Genomic DNA, 20,203 nt, shown 5'->3' on the forward strand with positions numbered 1-20,203 from the left:
ATGAGTCATTTTAAATATGGTTTTTAGGAAAAATAACCTTATCAGTGAACTCAAATTAAAATATTTTGAATTCGTAATATTTTAGAAAAATCTAAAGTACTGTAAATGAAGAAATATGGGTTAAAATCCTTTTATTTATATAAAGTATTGCTTATATCAATTTTTTGGAAATATACACGCTACTGTAAATATAATTCACACTAAGAAAGACTAATCATTCACTTAAATTCTATTATAATTTATACAAAGAAATACAAAGTTTCTATTATTTATATATTTTATAAAAAATTAAAAGTGAATTCGTTAATAAGATCTACATATGTATATTACATATCTAAATTTTCTTTTACTAATAAATGAAATATAAACGGAGCTACGAAATCTTGGGTGATTTTATTAATTTTCGAATAAGTACGAACTGAATTCTTTAATATAGTTAACAATAAGTGAATTCTTGAAGTAGTCTTGTGATCAGTATGTCTATTTTATGCGATGCATGGTCATTAACAACGCATATAATTTAGTGTGTTATTAGGCTAATCGAGATTTTATCTTAAAAGTAAGGAACATATGAGATTTGATTGCAGATAGCTTATCTTACAAGTTAAAAAAATGTTCTGATAAAATATTTTGGGTTTAATGCTTTAAAATATCTAATAATTTAGTACGTTGTTTGAAATATCTCTGCATTTATGAGATTACATATATCGATAATAGTCATACAAGTATACAAATTCTAGCTTATTATAATATCAATATATAGTTTGAAAATTCTAATAAATAAGTTAACTGTTATTGTTTAATAATAGAATTTCATTCGTATTTGCCAAAAAAAAATATGAGGAACTTTCTGTGCATCGAGATATCAAATACAATAATGCATATTTTTATTCTTCTTGTACGTATTAACTGAATAACACGTATATTGTATGTGTTGTTTTTATATATGATTAAATTCACTAAGGTATAAAAAGACTTAAAAGTAATATATTCGTAATTTTTAATTCGAAATGGCTGTTCGTTTTATTTGAGTTTTTGGATTATGCGAGGTAGCAACGGTCTACATTAACTCGAATAATCTGAGTTCTACTATATCAGTATTAAAAACATAGTAATAGCTCGCACAAATTGATGGAAATCGAACTTATTAATTATTGTATTCTATCATTAAAAATGTTCTAATCTTACAATTAAGTAATGCTTTTTGAATATATTTTTATAGATGCAATAGGTATTCGCGTGAAAGTGAACATTTGCTCAATATTTTAAACATTCAATTCAGAGTATGACAATCACCTCTTTATTAACTTTTACTACATAAGTGAAATATTATTATAGTTGAATTTTAGACATATTACTTAGTTAATTAATTATTTTAAAATAGTTTAGGATGATAATTATTTAATCATAAAGAAATATCTATTGAAGTCATTTTAAATTACGTAAAACCGGCCAACTTTGTCAGAATTCCCGTATACTTTTTAAACAGTTAAGAATTTAAAAGCTGCACTATCTCAGACTAATAATTTGAAACTGGTTGTAATAAATAGGTTTTGCAATTTTGTTTTTTCAAAAAACTGAAATATTAAATATTAGCATTATCCATTTGGTCGAATATCTTCTCGAAATTGTAAATAAGCAAGAATACATTAAAAACTTAAAAAGGCTTAGATTTACAGATTTACAGAAAACTTCGAATTATGTTCATATTTCATCTGCATTAGTATTATATAAATTTACAGGCCATAATAAAAAGATATATTATTTTTAGTCATTTTTTCCCTCATTATCAAACAGAATTTGAATATAACTTGGGAATTGAAGTATAATTCTTATATGCAGTTTTGCAGAGAATATATTTCTATAGAATTGTTGTTTTCAAAAATTTTGATATATTTTAATGAGAGTTAGAAGTCGTATGTTTTTATTTTAAGAACATTAAACAAGTAGATACGGATTTTTAATTAAAAGTAACCAAAAGGTATTTGTTTCTGTTTGTTGGTAGAATCCAGATCTGTCAATGCAAAATAATTTTCAATCTGTTTAATTTGATGTATATTATTCAGTAAGTATTCCAAACTTTTTTATGATTATTTTTTCAAATTTTACGTTGAAAGCTTTTAATATTTTCATCAAAGTTTCAACCAAAGTATTTGTTTGATCCTTATACAATATCGTTTTTCTTGTCATCTTCTCTAGAATGCATACCTTTAATTTACATTTACACAAACGAAATTGAAACTAATAAGTTAAAGAATAATCTATCAGTTCAGAATTTCAAAACTACTTGTCTAGTATCAAAGTTGGACGGTTTTGCGATACATCATACTGCAAAAAAGTAAGCATAATAATTTAAAATTTGAATTAATACGAACTAAAACAAATAGCATTTATGAATTATTTTAAGGTATAGAATTTGAAATAGGTTATAATTTAAAATCAAGCTATATATTTTTTTGAGAATATTGAAACTTTAACTAATTTTTTCAGATATTGATGGAACCATATTGGTTTCGTTTGCTACCTGCTCGATTGGGGTGGGAACTGAAACATGACTTCTTTTTCTACTCACCCATCATCTCTACTTATTCATGTTTTTCACTGGAAATTTCACAATTTACGGTGGAATTATTCGATGTCATAAATTAAACAAAACCGAAACAGTATGCTAAGGACATGCATAGTATTCCAGAGAACTGGAATGGCTTCAACTAGATTCAAATTCCACAAATAGTTTCTTTCGAAACTAATAACACGAATCCAACTTCAAATCATTCCAAGTAGTTTCGTGTGCAACAAATTAACATTATAACCAATCATTTTGATTTATTTAAGAACAAAAATAGTAATTTCAATATTCTAGAACCTATGTAAAACGTAGTATTCGTTAACCTGTATGAAAAGATTTTAAAAATTAGAATTATTATTAGTGTTCATCTCCTCCATAAATTTAGACATTTTCCAAATTGTCCCCGTTCGATGTGTATGTTCTGCGTTTTTTATTCATTCAATCATCAGTAGCTATTTTTTCCTATGAAATTAAGGAAAAGAAAATCATAATTTGAAGCCATAATTAATTAATTCTAAAATTCTGTGGAATACTATTCCTAAACCTGTACAAAACAATAAACCGCCATTTGTTTGCTCCTATGTTAAGAAATTTGCTATGTAAGTATGGCAATTTCTAATTAAGTGCTCTTATTAAAACCTATGTTATCAAAGCAGGGAAGTGGAACACAGGGTCACTAATTGTGAAGAATGTAAAGTTGTTGACATAAAAAGTGTCCAGGAATTAAGACCGGCGAGCTTATTAATGATAACTTCAATGTGTTCTTATTAATTGTGCATATCAAGGTCTTAAGTTTGTATATCGCTGTCTTTTCCTCGCCATTCTAATCTAAAAAAACTCATCCATTCTAAAACATAAAATTTATCAGAACGGATAATTTGAAATTGCCAAAATTGTCCCTCGTATATGTACAAAATATATATTTTTTGCGACTATAACGTCTAAAGTGCAATTAAATTGCTGTGTATGCATAATGCGCTTATTTTGTTCCTTTCTTTCGATTTTAATACAAAAATTGCTACAAAATAGATAAAATTGAATATTTGTAATTACCAGGGTGTGTAGTTATTAATCATCTATTACCTAGTGCTCAGTTGTTACGAGAAGAGACTATAGAACCAACAGCAGGACGATTTTTAAAAAAGTTGACAGTCTAGTTTCATATAGATAAATAGAACAGTAACCTATTTAGACATATTCAAATGTAGTTTAGTGTAGACTAAACCGATTGTTTAATGTTGAAAATCACCTCATAATTTTTAAGGTTTATTTATAGAGTATGAGTGCTTTAATAGATAATTAGTTTACTCCGGCCATTTCTGTTGGCAATGTCGCGTTTATCCCACGTTACACGCGCTTTACAGTTATATATCTAGCGTCCAAAAATTATTATATTTCCATCCAGTATTAAATAAGAGACTATTAAATATTTACAAAAAGCGAAATTTCTGTTGCATTTTTAGTTTCCTGCCTTATCCTCAGGCCAAATGTTCTGCTGTTGCCTTATGTCTGTTAGACCAAAAACCTATAATAAAAATGTCAAAGAAAACAAATGGTGGTTACCACAAGTTGGATGCTGCAGCCGTCCGGTGCTAATTGTCATGATTTGCGAAACTATTTTACATTGTCCTTCTTTCTAGTATTTTAGTCCGATTGTCTGTTATGCAAAATGTGATATAAAGCAAACATATCGGGGAATAAGTCATTTTTTATGTGGTTTATTCCCACGTGATGTTCCCTTCCTTGCACTGTGTAGTATTATAATTCAAGACTGTAGATATCGCGCTGAAAAGAATAAAAGCTACAGTTCGTTTTACCGATATTGTCTGAATTTTCTTATAAAATACTTACAGAATTTACAAGTAAACTATTAATTAATAGTTTAAATATTAAAATTACAGAAGTATACGATTAAAATAGATTTTAAACCCATATCTATTTTGGTTAAATTTAAATTTTTACTTTTGTAATAACTGAAATAAGAACGACAGATACGTATTATGGCCTCATTTTAAGGACTAGTGCAACTACTGGACTTTATTATTATGATAATTTATATTCAATAATTGACGTTAATGATAAATTTCATGTAATCATTTATAAAAGTTAATTACTAAAATGAATGAAACATTCCACAACTAAAAAGAAATAAAAACTATTAGATTACTCATTTTTTAAGTAATAATTGTCTAAATGTTTATTTAGACTGAAAAATCAGTCTTAACAATAAGGATGATGTCATATTGTCTATAAAACATTCATTTTCTACTAATAAAATATTTAAATTTTTGACTTTTGTCTTTTTAATATTCATCTAAATTGTTTATTTCAAGTATTTATAATAATTAAGGCATTTAAATTAAATATGCCTTTAAATCACAGTCGTAAGTGAAAATATGAAGAAAAGTGATTCAAATTACACTTATTATGAGGTATGAACAAGTTTGTGTAATATATATTTTAGCTATCATCATTAAAATGAATTATCTGATTAGATCATTATATCGAATTATTCCCTGTTTTTGTTAATTATTTATATTTAAAAATGTTTTAAATTTTATTCGAAAGATTTTTATATAGCAGCATAAATCTAAAAAATTTTATCGTAATTTTTTTTTATTTTCAAATATTATCATATAGATGTAACTTCATAAATGCTTAACTGCAGAGCTATAACATGTAAGTATCATTTGAAATAAATTTAAATTAATAAAAGACAACATTACAAAAAGTCATAAGTGAAAACAATATAAATAAAAATAAAGTTATAAAAGAGATTATACAAAAGTCATTTTTGTAAGGAAGTTGGTTTTAAATGTTATTTAACAAGATAACATTTTTTTATCGACAATATAAAGTTTGTAATACATCTTATAAAGACAATGATATTTGAAGTATACTGCTGGAAATTAATAAGATCATCTACAAGTTCTCATAAATCATAGACCATATCATTTACAAAATGAACTGTTAGTAAATTTATTATTTTAATTTTTACTTAAAATTTAAATCATATGTATTGCAGAAACTCATTACTAAAATTATCCTCATTAACATTCATAAATTTTATTTTGCATTTGACGAATTATTAAATTAAGTTTCAGTTAAATGATACGTCGATTATTTCAAAGTTGATTTTATATTAAAATTAAAACAACTGTTTCAAAAATAAAATTGATCATTATCCCAGATGTAAAGTTAAAAGTTTGAGGATTTGAAAATCACATCTCATAATAAATGCGTTACGTAATAAATTATCATCATATATTATCATCTATCAGGTAGGTTGTTTTATCATTTACCTAGTGAAATATATATGTATGTATATAAACTTGTATAATCGGTAATCTATAATCTGATTGTCTATCCAAAGATCTGTTTTTATAAATGATATTTAAATCGGGAAGTTATGATAATAAAACATATATTTTTTTTATTAATAACTGTTAACTTTCTCAATTTTAATGTAATTTTTAAGTAATAATGTCATTAAGAATTGAATCGTTCTTTTAAATTTAAATTTCCGAATTAAGAAAATAAATTGTACTTGTCTATCGAATTATTATTACTTATGTAATACGTCTTTTACATTCTTTGAGTTTAAATAATTATAAAAATAAAAATAAAAAAGAATTATTCATATTTATTTTTATTTATGTTTGTAAAAGCCTAGATAATACAGCAAGACTCCGGAAGTTAATTGAAAACTTTTCCAAAAATTTCAACAATATGATGACTCATTTATCAATAACTTATTTATTTATTAAAATGCATATTAATTATTTCATCATTTGTTCAATACATTAATTCAATTTATGATCTTTCATGTTCATTATTTTAATAAAATGTATTTATTTTAATTATAATAAAAATGATTTCGGTTTTAAATATAAAACGCGTGATATATATATATATTTTTTAAAATTAAAGTTCCTGATGAAATTGTGAATAAGGTTCAGTAAAAATAATAATATGTCGTATAATGTCCATACTTGCCATCTTTCTCAAAGAGCAATTGAATTAATTTTGCATGATCGTTATAAATAAAAATTATTTATGAAATTGGTTTTAGTGAGTCATTTTAACAATTTTATTAATGAAATAGCAATGAACTCTTCTTATTAAATTTTATATAACGAATTCAAACGCAGTGATTTTGTTTAACGTTTAATGAAAGAAATATAATTATTGATTAAAAAAATATTAATGAAAATTTATTATGAAAATATTATGAAGCGGAGAAACAAATTATCTTAGAAATAATTCTACGAAAATATTACGTTTCACGTATTTCTGAAAAACTGAAAATTATCAAATTTCCTAACTTTTAAAATTTCATTAATTATGGGTTTCAAAGGATCTGCACTAGAACTTCGAAATTCTACTGAAATCTAAAGATTAACAAGCAAAAGGATAACTGCAGATAAAATTGGTTTTCAGATAACTTCGAATTTATTTAAAATTTATCTATACTAATATAGCCTTCAGCTTTTTAGACCAAGACGAAATTAAGAATGAAAAAGAATTTTCAAGAAAAATATTTTGGTAATTATAATGACAAGAACACAAAATATTGACTTCACTGTAATGGTTTATGGATTTATTTTGTTTACTGAAACGAAGAATAAAATTACGTTTAGATAATCAGTGAAATATTTTAGCATTTTTACAATGAATTCAAAATATAAAAACTGATAATTATTTCAAATGGATAATGAAGATTCGAATCTGAATTACATTTTCATTAAAAAAAATTAAAAATAAAACATAATAAAATTGAATAATCGCAGCAAAACATTTAAATTTGTGAATTACATGAAATTATATCTACAAGTATCATACAAGAAAATCAATACCTATTACGTTATTAAAAATATTTAAAGTAACATCTGGATAAATGAACTTAAATTTTCATAAAAGTTTATGATTTTTCTATGATGAAATAAGTCGTGATTATAAATGTTTTCAGAAATAAGACAACATAAATAATAATTCAAAGTAACTTTAAATAACTAATTGTATATTTCTAAACATATTATATATACAAGAATTTCAGATATTATTCATATGAAATAAATTTCTATTTACAGAACCAAACTAAAGTTTCTTAGTTTTCAGTAAACGTTGTTCCAAAATAACTTTACAGTCATTTACAAATAAAATGCATCCTGTATATAATGCAAACAGTATGATAAATATTTTAGAAATAATATATCTCCAAACGAAACACTACATTTCTCATCATATTTTATCAGTAATCAGCATACTATAATAAAATATCTGCTATAACCCTTATTTGATTTTTATTTCACAAAACACAAATTTCACATATCTAAATAAAAATTTTCAGACTAAGATAGTGCAAAAAATATAAAATTGGGGGCCTTTCCCCGTTCTTCATCTTCAACATACGAATTGCATACGTCATCTTTATCCATGTACTTCACCTACATGCTCCAAATGGAGGCTGATAATGCTTTCTAATCAACTTCTAATATGTCTGTTCATTCCCTTAGGTCACTTCCCAAGTTGAGCAGCGAGGATGTCAGAGGAAATGATGGACAACAGATCCCGTCCAACGACCAAGTGTCCTCGCCAACGATGCCTGCCTTCGAACCCATTCCCCATGATCACGACTTCTGCGAAAGAGTGGTCATCAACGTCAGCGGACTAAGGTTCGAAACACAACTAAGAACTCTCAATCAATTTCCCGACAGTCTTTTGGGTGATCCCACTCGAAGAATTCGCTATTTCGATCCATTGAGAAATGAATATTTCTTCGACAGAAACAGGCCGAGCTTTGATGCCATTTTATATTATTATCAAAGTGGAGGAAGGCTCAGGAGACCAGTTAACGTCCCTTTGGATGTATTTTCGGAGGAAATCAAATTCTATGAATTAGGTGAATTAGCTCTTAATAAATTTCGTGAAGATGAAGGTTTTATAAAAGAAGAAGAAAAACCACTTCCTAAAACTGAGTGGAATAAAAAACTGTGGCTATTGTTTGAATATCCAGAGAGTTCGCAAGGTGCCAGAATTGTAGCTATTATATCAGTAATTGTTATTCTCGCGTCCATCTTTATCTTTTGTTTGGAAACCTTGCCAGAATTCAAACATTACCGTCTATTTAACACCTCCAATAACATGACAAGAGTTGTGGAGGATGAAGTGCCGAAAACAACCGATCCATTCTTCATTATAGAAACGTGTTGTATTGTTTGGTTTACTTTTGAATTACTAGTACGTTTTTTAGCCTGTCCTGATAAACTAGCCTTTTTTAAAGATCCGATGAATAGCATTGATTTAGTTGCCATCATTCCTTATTTCATCACATTAGCTACTGTTGTGGCAGAACAGAAAGACCTTCAAACACCCCTTACTGTGAAAGACCGAAGTGGAAATAATCAGGCAATGTCTCTGGCTATTCTGAGAGTCATTCGTCTTGTCAGAGTCTTTCGAATATTTAAGCTTTCTAGGCATTCTAAAGGTCTTCAAATTCTTGGACGTACATTAAAAGCAAGCATGAGAGAACTAGGATTGCTCATATTTTTCTTGTTTATTGGTGTGATATTATTCTCTAGTGCTGTGTACTATGCTGAAGCAGATTCTGAAAGATCTTATTTCAAAAGTATCCCAGATGCATTTTGGTGGGCTGTAGTTACTATGACGACTGTTGGTTATGGAGATATGACGCCTATTGGGGTGTGGGGTAAAATTGTTGGTTCATTGTGCGCAATTGCTGGTGTGTTGACAATTGCTCTTCCTGTACCAGTTATTGTTTCAAATTTCAATTATTTCTATCACAGAGAAACGGATCAGGAAATGATGATGTCGCAGAATTTTAATCATGTAATCAGCTGTCCATATCTTCCGGGCACTGTTGGTAGCAAACTAAAACGAGAATCTATGACTGATTCTGCATCCGATATCTTAGATTCAGAAGATGGAATATTTATCAATAATGAAGAATTTCAGAAAAAACACAATTATATGTATTCATACAATAACAATAACCAGAATAATTCCTCTCCATTTGAAACTGACGTCTGATGAATTGGTCTTTATATGCCAGCAGGCTGTTATTGTGTATCCTTTCTACTCAGGCAAGTGTAGTATAGTGTAGAATAGATTTTTATTTAATAGCAATCTATTGATATCTAAATCAATGGTTGTTTCAAATCCATATGAACTGATGACTTTTTATATGATTTATTCAAATCTTTTATCAAATATTACTTTAATGATTGTTTTATAATTTTTCTTATATATAAAAATAATCATTTATCATTTGTCAGAATTATTCAAATCACATTTTCATAATCATCATCGTAGAATATCATGTGTAAGTTTTGCAGGTTGAATGAAAAGTATATGTAGCTCATATACTGCATTAATTTTCATAACATTGAATGAATACACCTTTGCATCACATAAGTAAAAATTATACTTTTAAAAAATTAAGCTGCTTATATTTATCAAATTTCCTATTTTTATTTTTTAGAATTCTGAAATAATTTTTGTATTTAATTTTGAAATTTATAGTTTAACAGTATTTTTAATCTAGTAACGCATTGAAGTAGAAAACTGAATTGAATAACAATGCTTATAAATTTATTTAACAATAATGATATCTCACACCATCATAATATCCATCGAGAAAAATAGTTGTTAATTCTAATTCAACAATTTGTTTTATTGGATCAGTCCAGAAAAATATATAAAAATTTAATAGGAATTTGATAAAAATTAAAAATTATAAAAAATTATGTCGATATTATTCACAGCAATTTAGTGAATTTTACAAATTTAGTGAATATTATTAACATTAATTTTGTTTTTATTATTAAAAATATCATATGTCAAATCGTGTGATATTATAATAAAATTCCAGTGTTTTAATGATGGCTATAATACAATACTGTATATTCCAAAGTGAATTACATTCTGAAATCATATTACGAAGAGCATGCATCTGCCCCTAAAGAAATCTATAAGAAAACTAAAGATATTTAAAACATTTTTGAAAAACAAAAGAATATTTAGGGATATTTGATGCTATGGCCGGAATTAGTGATTGTGTTTGATTGTTTAGATTTTTTTCTCATTAATTGCTTTATCAAAGATTAAAGATACACAATTCATTTCAGGAAATTAAAGAATACAGAAATGAAATATAGAGATTAATTTCCAAACAGTTTTCTAAAGCATTGAAAATCTAAGGTAACTTTTACATCGAAATTACACTTCCTGAAAAAAATTTTAAAAAGTAGAAATGCTTTGGATTTAGTAAAGTAAAAATATAGATTTAGCATATAAACTTTACTTACAACTACTACAATTTCTGAATTTTTTAGAAAGTAGGAATCAGAAAATAAAATTAATACCTCTTCATTAAATGTGTAATTTTATAAAATATGTTGCCAGAGTATGTGAAGAGATATAAATATATTTAAAGAAATCAATCATTTTCTTCTGCGTTATGGAAACAACGTGATTTATTTACTGCAAGTACTCTGTATTATTTCCATACGAAATTTGACAGTTAAATGAAATTAAATAGCTTGTAAATAATATATTTCTTTAATTTTGTATTATTCATCAAAGAAGTAAAGGTAATACAGTCGATCCCCCTATAAGATCATTGATTTTTCCGTTTTATCTGAATTACATGTTGTACGAGTCACTTAGATTTTACAAATACGTGTGCCGGGCTGTGAACGGCTCACATATTTGTAAAATCTAAGTGACTCGTACAACATGTAATTCAGATAAAACGGAAAAATCAATGATCTTATAGGGGGATCGACTGTAATTAAAATTTAATATATGAGACAGAACAAAAGTTAAACGAAAAGTTATGGATAGTTGGCGATAGTTGAAATAAAAATATTGGATGAAAGGATTCGATTATTATATATTTTTAAATGATAATGCTATATATATAATTTGCAATGATATACCAAATACTCTATTTTTGATCGACTGTGTTAGAAACTACAATTAATTTCTTAAATCCCATTAATTACGAAAAATTTTATTATTCGAAAATATGAAAGTAAGAGCTGAAATCATCAGCTAAATTAACTTACTAATTCTTAATGTTAATATTCCTCAATTGAAGCAATAAAAATGTTATTTCAAATTATGCAAAACACATTATTAAACCCAACAGCAATAAAAATTGTTATCTCCGCTGGGATATTAATGTTATCGTGACAGAAGTCTATTTTTTTAATTTTTAGTATTTGTCTTATCCTTTTGTTCCTTCGATTTTGCCAATAAATATAATTAATAAAATATAATAAAATCATTACATCAAAAATAACTTTTATTATCCTTTGTCTCGATATAAGTAGATATAATTCAAACGATAATTGTATTATCATTGATGGATTGTTTGATTTATTCCGTGTTGAAAAATAAACTGAATTAAGTGCATTTAATCAATATTTAAACTATATTACGTAATGAATAATGTTATATCTGATGATAACTTTGTTTGCAGTAACACATATATAATATGAATCATGATAATGGTTAAGTTTAATATCATTCATAAAAATCTTAAAATAGTAAGAAATAATTTTATTATTAACAAAGTTATCCAAATTATTTACTTATTTTTCTTTTAATTATTGAACAGGTAAAAATTAATCTGAAAATATAAAATGTTTGATCAATCACAATTTTAAAAACATCATTAGAAACTAACAATAATATTTAAATTGATTCGTCCAAAATCACGGTAAATTTAATATTGATTTTATTAAATATAATACAAAAATTTTTTAAAATAAATATGCAGAATAATTTTTTATTTCATCCTTCGTTTATCTGCTCTTTATCAAAAGTAAAAAAATACATCTAGAAAAATTTGATTGTATTTATTATTGACAAATAATAAGAACATGAGCAGATATTATATAATTAGAAATTTATAATAATAGATAGATACGATATTTAAGTAAATTGATGTGCTGTTTCAAGTGAATTAATTAAATATCAAAGAAAAAAACGAATTAGAGATTTTGTACATAAAAGTAAAGCTGTAAGTCTTCAATGAAATGGCTTCGTAATAAGAGATAGTGTTGCCAGGATTGATTAATTATGATTAGAACATTAATGACATTGATTGATTTATGATTTGAATTTCAGGATTTTTAGTATTATGATAGATAATACTAAAAATCCTGAAATTTGTTTCAAATCTCAGGATAATAGTTCAAAGAAATATTTGATTCAATACTAGAAAGCATCATAAAATGCCTGCTATTACTCGAATTAGAAATACCAAACAACGAGCCATTATTTATTAAGACATCGTCACAATGCCGGGCTTCTGTACATCATAATTTTCCTGCTTGCAAAAGAGTGGTGCAGGTCATCTATCTAACTCCTTTTAAGAGAAAATATTTGAATTTAAATAACGTGACTTCTGATTTCCATCAATTTCCATCAGAAGTTCATATACAGTTAATCGGGGTCTACTCCACCAAAGCCTTCCATATCTGGTCCCAAATTTCATCTATCTAACTTCATTTTCCAGATTAAGGAAGGACAGGCAGACGACAGCGGGAATGTACAGTATAGGTTCTACAAATTTTTTCAAATTGCAGTTCAATTAATGATTGGGTATGATTGGGCAAAGAACCATAAATAGCAACCGCCATTCAATATGTGAATATGGATCAAATTTCATTCCTCATAGATCATTTTACAATTAGCATGATCTCGAAAGTATTACAACGATGTATAAATACACAAGATTTGCAGGATAAATGATATTCGTAGAATTCAGTAAGAAATAATGAATTTTCAGAATGTATTAGGGAAATATGTAATTTCTAGTAGTGACAATGTCGTATCAGCACAAACTCTTCAAATTAATGGAATAATACTACTCGTTTCGATATGGAAACTACTAATAATAACATTTTCATGATTCATGAAAACATTGATGAAACTCAGATGCATTATTATTCCGTATCTATAAATAATATCAAACATTTAATAGAATAATACTTGTTCTGTAGTTACTAAAATAACTATGGAAAGTTTGGAATAAAAGGGAATTAGAAAAAATATTGTAAGACATTTTGCTAAATTAGAATGCTTAGGTATATTTGGACGTTGTATTAGGCAATCATTACATCCTACCATCAATCAAACTTAAAGTAACATAAAAACAAAATATCTTTGAATGATGAAAACATGAATTATAGCAGAAAATTATATTCGATCTAAAATCGATAATCATACAATTATTAACTAAACTAGCAAATAAGCCCGGCGTTGCTCGGGCAAAAAGTAACGATAGCGAAGATTATATAGGTTATTTCATTTATCATTTTTCATTATAAGTTATTTCATTATAGGTTATTTCATTAACGAAGATTATATAGGTTATTTCATTATAGCCAACCTTACCCGTTTTCACAGAATGCAAGAAATAGTCCCCCTGTTTCCAGACTAATTAGAGAACTTTTAAATGGGTTCAAAAATATGTTCGATTTTCCGCAAAAACGCATAAAACGCATCTGCGCCCGTTAATATTGCACGCCGCTTTCTCCATTTTTACTTAACATTTCCATTGTTAACGGTTCATTCTTAACACTTCCATAAGAGATTGTTAACACTTCCCCCGAGGGAGGAATTACGAAAAATCCCTTCTTAGTGTACGCACCCTATTAAAACGCAATCAAAAACGTAAAAAACTGCATCTAAAATAGTACAGTAGAAGCAGAGTTCTTCAGGGTAAGCCTTAATCCTCTCCCTCTCCCCCGTGGGGGATTTCGAAAAATCCCTTCTTAGTGTACGTTCTCTTGACGTACCCTAACAGTGTACCAAATTTCAACTCCTAACTGTTTGGGCTCTGCGCTTATTATTATTAATAATCCAACTCGATTATATATAAACAGTAGATTATGCAAAACTTGCTTAATTGTTTTGAAGAATTAAAACATTTAGTTATTTAACTATGATAAAAGTACAAACATTATTAAAAAAATTATTTAAAATTTCTATCCGATATATTTTAATGAACAGTAAATGAAACATTTTATAATTGAGAATGAAATTTTTTCGTCGTTTACAACTATATCTGATTAAAAATTTTTATTTCTTTCTTTAAGTTTTTTTAAGTTTATGTTTACAAATTAATTCTGATATTTTTATCTTAATCTAGAAAATGAGTGAACACTGACTAAACATTTGATTAGATTCAAATATACAGTAAGCGTGAAAATCCTCACAAAAGAACGCAGAAGACTATTTTGAAGAACTGAAAATTGTTGCAAAGCACATTTAGTACGAAAAACTTCATATTTGTTTGCATACTTATGTTTACGTATATAATTATAATTATCTGAACAACGTAATTATTTTATTAATAATAGTAACAAAGAACATTGCATCAAAATCCTCCCAATGCATGACAAAAATCTATATCATATTTTTGGAAAAAGTACACTTCAATAATCAGTATAATCTCCTTTGGCCTTTAAAAGCTTTTTAATGGGATCAAGTATAGAATTAATAATAATCTGCAATCGTGCAATTTTATTTTGTTCCACTCATCCTGTACACATTCCCATAATTGGTAGATGCTTTCAGGCGGAGCTGCATAGTCAGACAAGCGACTATGAGGGGACCAGGTGTGTTCAATTGGGCTGAGATAGGGCGATTGAGGCGGCCACTCAAGCGGGCTAATATTTTGATCCTGAAGCCTTGACATTGCCCTCCTGGATGTATGTTTTGGATCATTACATATCTGATAAATGAAAGAGCTCCTATCAATATGTTAATAATCAACAGATTGTAACAAATAATTGTCATGTATCTCAGTCTAAATAACATTATCCGTTCTATTAGATAAAGAACCTAGCATTCCAGGCCCAAAATATGTAATACAGCCCCAGACCATAAGACTACCACCACCAAATTTCATTGTTGTTTGTACTTCTGGCTCAATTATAGACTTCATCGATGTAGTCCATGCCCATTTTCACCACCTGAACCAACAACTATTAAAATTTTGGATTCATCTGACTATAAATCCTCTTCCAATTTTCTAAGGTCCAGTCTTTATAGAATTTAGCAAAATTAAGACGTTTCTGTTTATGTAAGTTGCTAAGTTTAGGATTCTTGGGCTTTCAAATTGTTACGTTTTAGGCATCTGCGGATAGTTGAAGTACTCATTTCTATTCCTAAGCCAGGTTTCAATTCCCTCTTTACTTGTGATGATATATCGCAATGTCCACTCGTTATCAAACACACGCAATGGCTTTCTGTTTTGGCGCTCAACGTTTTTCTTTCTGCCAGTTCTTAAATTTTTGTGATATGATAGCTCACTATTTTTTTTAATTCTGGATACACTCCAACGTCTAACACCAACTTCTAATGCTGTTTTCTCAACAGAAAAACTTTTCTTCATCAGGACTACAACACGCAGTTTCTTTCTTCTAGCTGGAAAGCTTCATGACGACGAATATCAAGCAGCAACTGTTTTGCATATTTATACGCTAACATATCGTTAATATGCACAAAATTACGTTGTTTAACGTTGATGTTGTAACAAATTAATTTATGCTTCAAAATCCTCCCAATGCACAAGCAGAATTTATACACTAGATATTTAAAAATTATGAAAATTATTTTAATTTTTTGCTATTACGTGAATATTGTAATAATCTTACAGCTGATTTATTTCCTTTTCCTTTATATTTATTTTATTTATTTCTCAAAAAGACACTGTGGCCAGGTTGGTCTTTTACAAGCATCTTAAAGCAAAAATCAACAAAACCAAAAACAACAACAACAACAACAAACAAAACAAAACAAAAACAGGATGCGAGCTGAGAAAGAAAATTACATTCTACCTCAAGTCCAAAAATTAATTGAGAACAAATATCACTGTGGCTTAAGTTTTTTCCGTTTTTTTTTTACATTTTTTGAAGATTTCATAACTTGATATGCTACGTAAATCGTTGCACAGACTATTCCAATAGAAGATTAAATGAAAGATCGGTGCAGATCTTTCCACCTCTAGATCTTCCCAATTGTTAATTGGGAATTTATACTCACGAATTTTACGAGTATCTCGTGTTGATCTGCGACATTCTCCTATACCAATTTGAGGAAGCTGTTTTCCTTTTTGCCCTTTATATATTTGAAACCCTCCAATAGAATCTGTTTCTTGTAAATTTCACTAACGTTGTCAATATTATCGGTGCGGTAGAGTTCAGATACTGATTCCATAAAGTTTAAATTATAAATTGAACGCATGTAACGACTTTGTGCCATCTGAAGTTTATTAACAGCGTATAGAGATGCGGTTCCCCATATAGCAATAGTATATCTTATTTTAGATTCAATGCAAGTGTGGTACAGCCGTTTCAAGAGTGATGTATTTAAAAAAGCTTGAATTTTCTTATTTATCCCAGTATACTTTGCCAGGGAAAGTGCAACATCATCTATATGTTTATTCCAGCGCAGATTGTCATCAAAAGTTACTCCCAAAAACTTAATAGCATTTACTTTTTCTATGTTATAATCAGTTATTTCAATTTTTAGNCACTGCTTTTCAATATATATATTAATGTTTTTTTTGTGATTAATCAGGATTTATTTCTTCATAATTTGAAGTTTAGACTATTTACAAAAAATCAAAATTAACTTTTGAGTCCATCTTTATCCTTATTACACTACCATAGGAGTAACAGTCACAAAAAAATTTTTTTCTGCTTTGAAGAACTCTTCTTAAAACACAGGTAAAAATTGGTAAAAAATCCCAATGGTTAAAAAAGATCAAGTGTCAGCCTTTCTCTGTAGGTTTCTGACACTTTTACAATTAAAAACACAAAGAAATTCTTCACACTATCATTTTTATCCATTTTTTTAAACTGCTTCTGGCCCTCTAAAAGTTTAAAAAAAAATGGATAAAAATGATAGTGTGAAGAATTTCTTTGTGTTTTTAATTGTAAAAGTGTCAGAAACCTACAGAGAAAGGCTGACACTTGATCTTTTTTAACCATTGGGATTTTTTACCAATTTTTACCTGTGTTTTAAGAAGAGTTCTTCAAAGCAGAAAAAAATTTTTTTGTGACTGTTACTCCTATGGTAGTGTAATAAGGATAAAGATGGACTCAAAAGTTAATTTTGATTTTTTGTAAATAGTCTAAACTTCAAATTATGAAGAAATAAATCCTGATTAATCACAAAAAAAACATTAATATATATATTGAAAAGCAGTGGACCCAAGATTGAACCTTGAGGAACGCCCTTATTTGTCCTGAAAGAGCTAGAGATAATCTGTCCAATTTTTACAAAGTAAATTCTGTTTGACAAGTATGATTTTAACCAGCTTATAGGAGTCCCTCTTAGACCAACAGTTTGCAATTTTTGATACAAAAGTTCATGATTTAAGCTATCAAATGCCTTTGAAAGGTCCACAAAAACTGATATTGCTATTTTTGATTTGTCAAGTTGTGACGTTATTGATTGTTTCAAATGCAACAAAGCATCTACCGTCGAAAATCCTCGTTTATAAGCATATTGGTTTCTGTGAATAACCTGGAATCTGTCTATAAAAGTTGAAAATCTCTTGTAAAAAATCTTCTCGAAAATTTTAGCCAACATTGACACTATTATTATGGGATGATAATTTTCAATTTCATTTTTTGATCCTTTATTTTTATATAATGGTAAAACTAAGTTTTGATTTACTTTTTCCGGAAAGTAACCATTTTCAAAAGATTTATTTATCAGATGCGATAATGGTTAAGCTAAGATATCAGATATGTGTTTTAAGATATCAATATTTAATTAAGAATATTTAAATGATGTCTGGAGTGCTGTTTTTCAAACCCTCTATAGCATTATAGACTTCTAAGGCCGTTGTGTTTTCCAAAAATAAAGTATTAGAAATACTAACATTTGTTCTATGTTGCTCCGAATTGATATTGCCGAAGACATCTGGAGCGAAGCCGTTCAAGGACCTGTAGTGTTCGGCAAAAATGTCACTAAAAGTGCGCTCATCATTTATCATTTTCCCCTTGTAATTCAAATGATCTATTTTAGCCTTATTCTTTGTCCTGGTTACCTGAAATGGTAACGTCTTAATACTTTTCCAGAAGTCAGAATGAGATTTAACATTAGAAAACAGAAAATTGTAATAGTTTTTCTTTTCATTACGGATATTTTTTTCTGATTTGTTTATTCAAGGTATGTATATCCTCTAAGTATTTGTTTCATTCTTCGAAAGTCGTCCAATTTTTATTTTTGACTGTTTTAAGTAAAGTTTTCTTCATTTAATTAATGTGAGCGTGTGTTCAGATATAAAATTCTTTAAGAATGTTTTCCTGCTAATTTTATTTTTTTTCACATATTCTTTAGTCGGAAGATATTTATCAATAAAAACGAGTAAGATGGTGTATAAATAGTCAGCTAATTGGTCAGTTGTCAAACTTGAATTATAGTAATAACTCCAGGAGAAACAAGACGACAAAGCATGACGTAAACGGCAAATCGAGGAATTATTAATTCTACGGTAGATTGCTTTGTTCTTTATCCCCGTATCATGGTCTTTTTCAGGGGTAAAGACGATGATAGGTAGATGGTCAGATATCAAATTTTGATGTATTAAAAATTGACACGCACTATCGTTTGTTAGACCAAAGTCTATCAAAGAGTGAGTATTTTTTCCGTATCTAGTTGGTTGATTCAAATCAGCCAGAACTGTTAAATTTTCAGCAAAGCAAAGATTTAGGCTACCAGTCCGGAGGTGTCGGAGGAGTTATTTTTAAGTAAATCGATATTAAAATCCCCGATTATTTGTAATTTATATTTTCCATATTTGTTTGATTTATGTAATAGTATTTCATTTAGGCCCTCTAACATCCAGGAAAATTCCGTAGTTTGTAGATGGGGAACGATAGACTATTACCAACATCAGATTACCTACAACTATCGTAATTACATCTATATAATTTCTTGTGAAAGTTAGATTTGAAACAACTTCATAATGTTTATCATTATGTATATATATTACTATGCATCCATGCTGATTGGGTTTTCTTTCTATTTTTTCTTGCCGATAGTCTTTTGTATATGGTGGAGGATTTACATCATTTGTCCAAGTCTCGCAAAAAGCCAATACATCAAAGTTACAGTTATATTCCTCGGTTGTTTTAAGTATTTCTAAATATTTGTTATTTAAACCTCTTACGTTGCAATAAAACACGAATATGCCCTTTTTGGAGAAGTCATCTATCTTTGTATGTGTTAATAATTCAATCATTCCGAAAAATTTTCTCTAAACTGTCCAATGTTGGTATCCGAATTGTTGGAGAAGAAGTATCCTTTTTTAAATACACATTTCCGTTATTCGTCCAAGTGTTTAATATTTTTCCTTGTTTTTTTAACATTCTGGTTTTATAGAAAATATTTCTATAATATGGAGTAAGATGTTCATTTATATATATTCTATATTCCTCATTTATAATATGACACGCATTTGTAGTTATTTTTATCTTCTTCTTTTTAATATTATTTATAATTTTTTGTTTGACAACTGAATTGGCACATTTCACTATAATTGGTTGCGATTTAGTTTTGAATTCTTTTCTTTCGTTATTA

At 27.8% G+C, this 20,203-nt stretch overlaps 1 protein-coding gene across 3 annotated transcripts in view; it reads left to right on the forward strand.

The window, feature by feature from the left end:
- LOC111639281 (potassium voltage-gated channel protein Shaker-like) overlaps positions 1-20,203 on the forward strand; it is a 135,552-nt gene that overhangs the window by 36,943 nt on the left and 78,406 nt on the right. For 2 of the 3 annotated variants that reach the window (XM_023385117.1, XM_023385121.1), the window contains one exon: positions 8,086-9,655. The exons of the other annotated variant lie outside the window; for it this stretch is intronic. In XM_023385117.1, the coding sequence (XP_023240885.1) occupies positions 8,086-9,619 (1,534 nt within the window). In that variant the 3' untranslated portion in view covers positions 9,620-9,655. The remainder of the gene's footprint in view (positions 1-8,085; positions 9,656-20,203) is intronic. 3 annotated transcript variants of the gene reach the window in all.

This window comes from Centruroides sculpturatus, unplaced genomic scaffold (assembly GCF_000671375.1).
Source record: "Centruroides sculpturatus isolate CEXI.00-Female unplaced genomic scaffold, Cexi_2.0 scaffold1125, whole genome shotgun sequence".
Classification (NCBI taxonomy): domain Eukaryota; kingdom Metazoa; phylum Arthropoda; class Arachnida; order Scorpiones; family Buthidae; genus Centruroides; species Centruroides sculpturatus.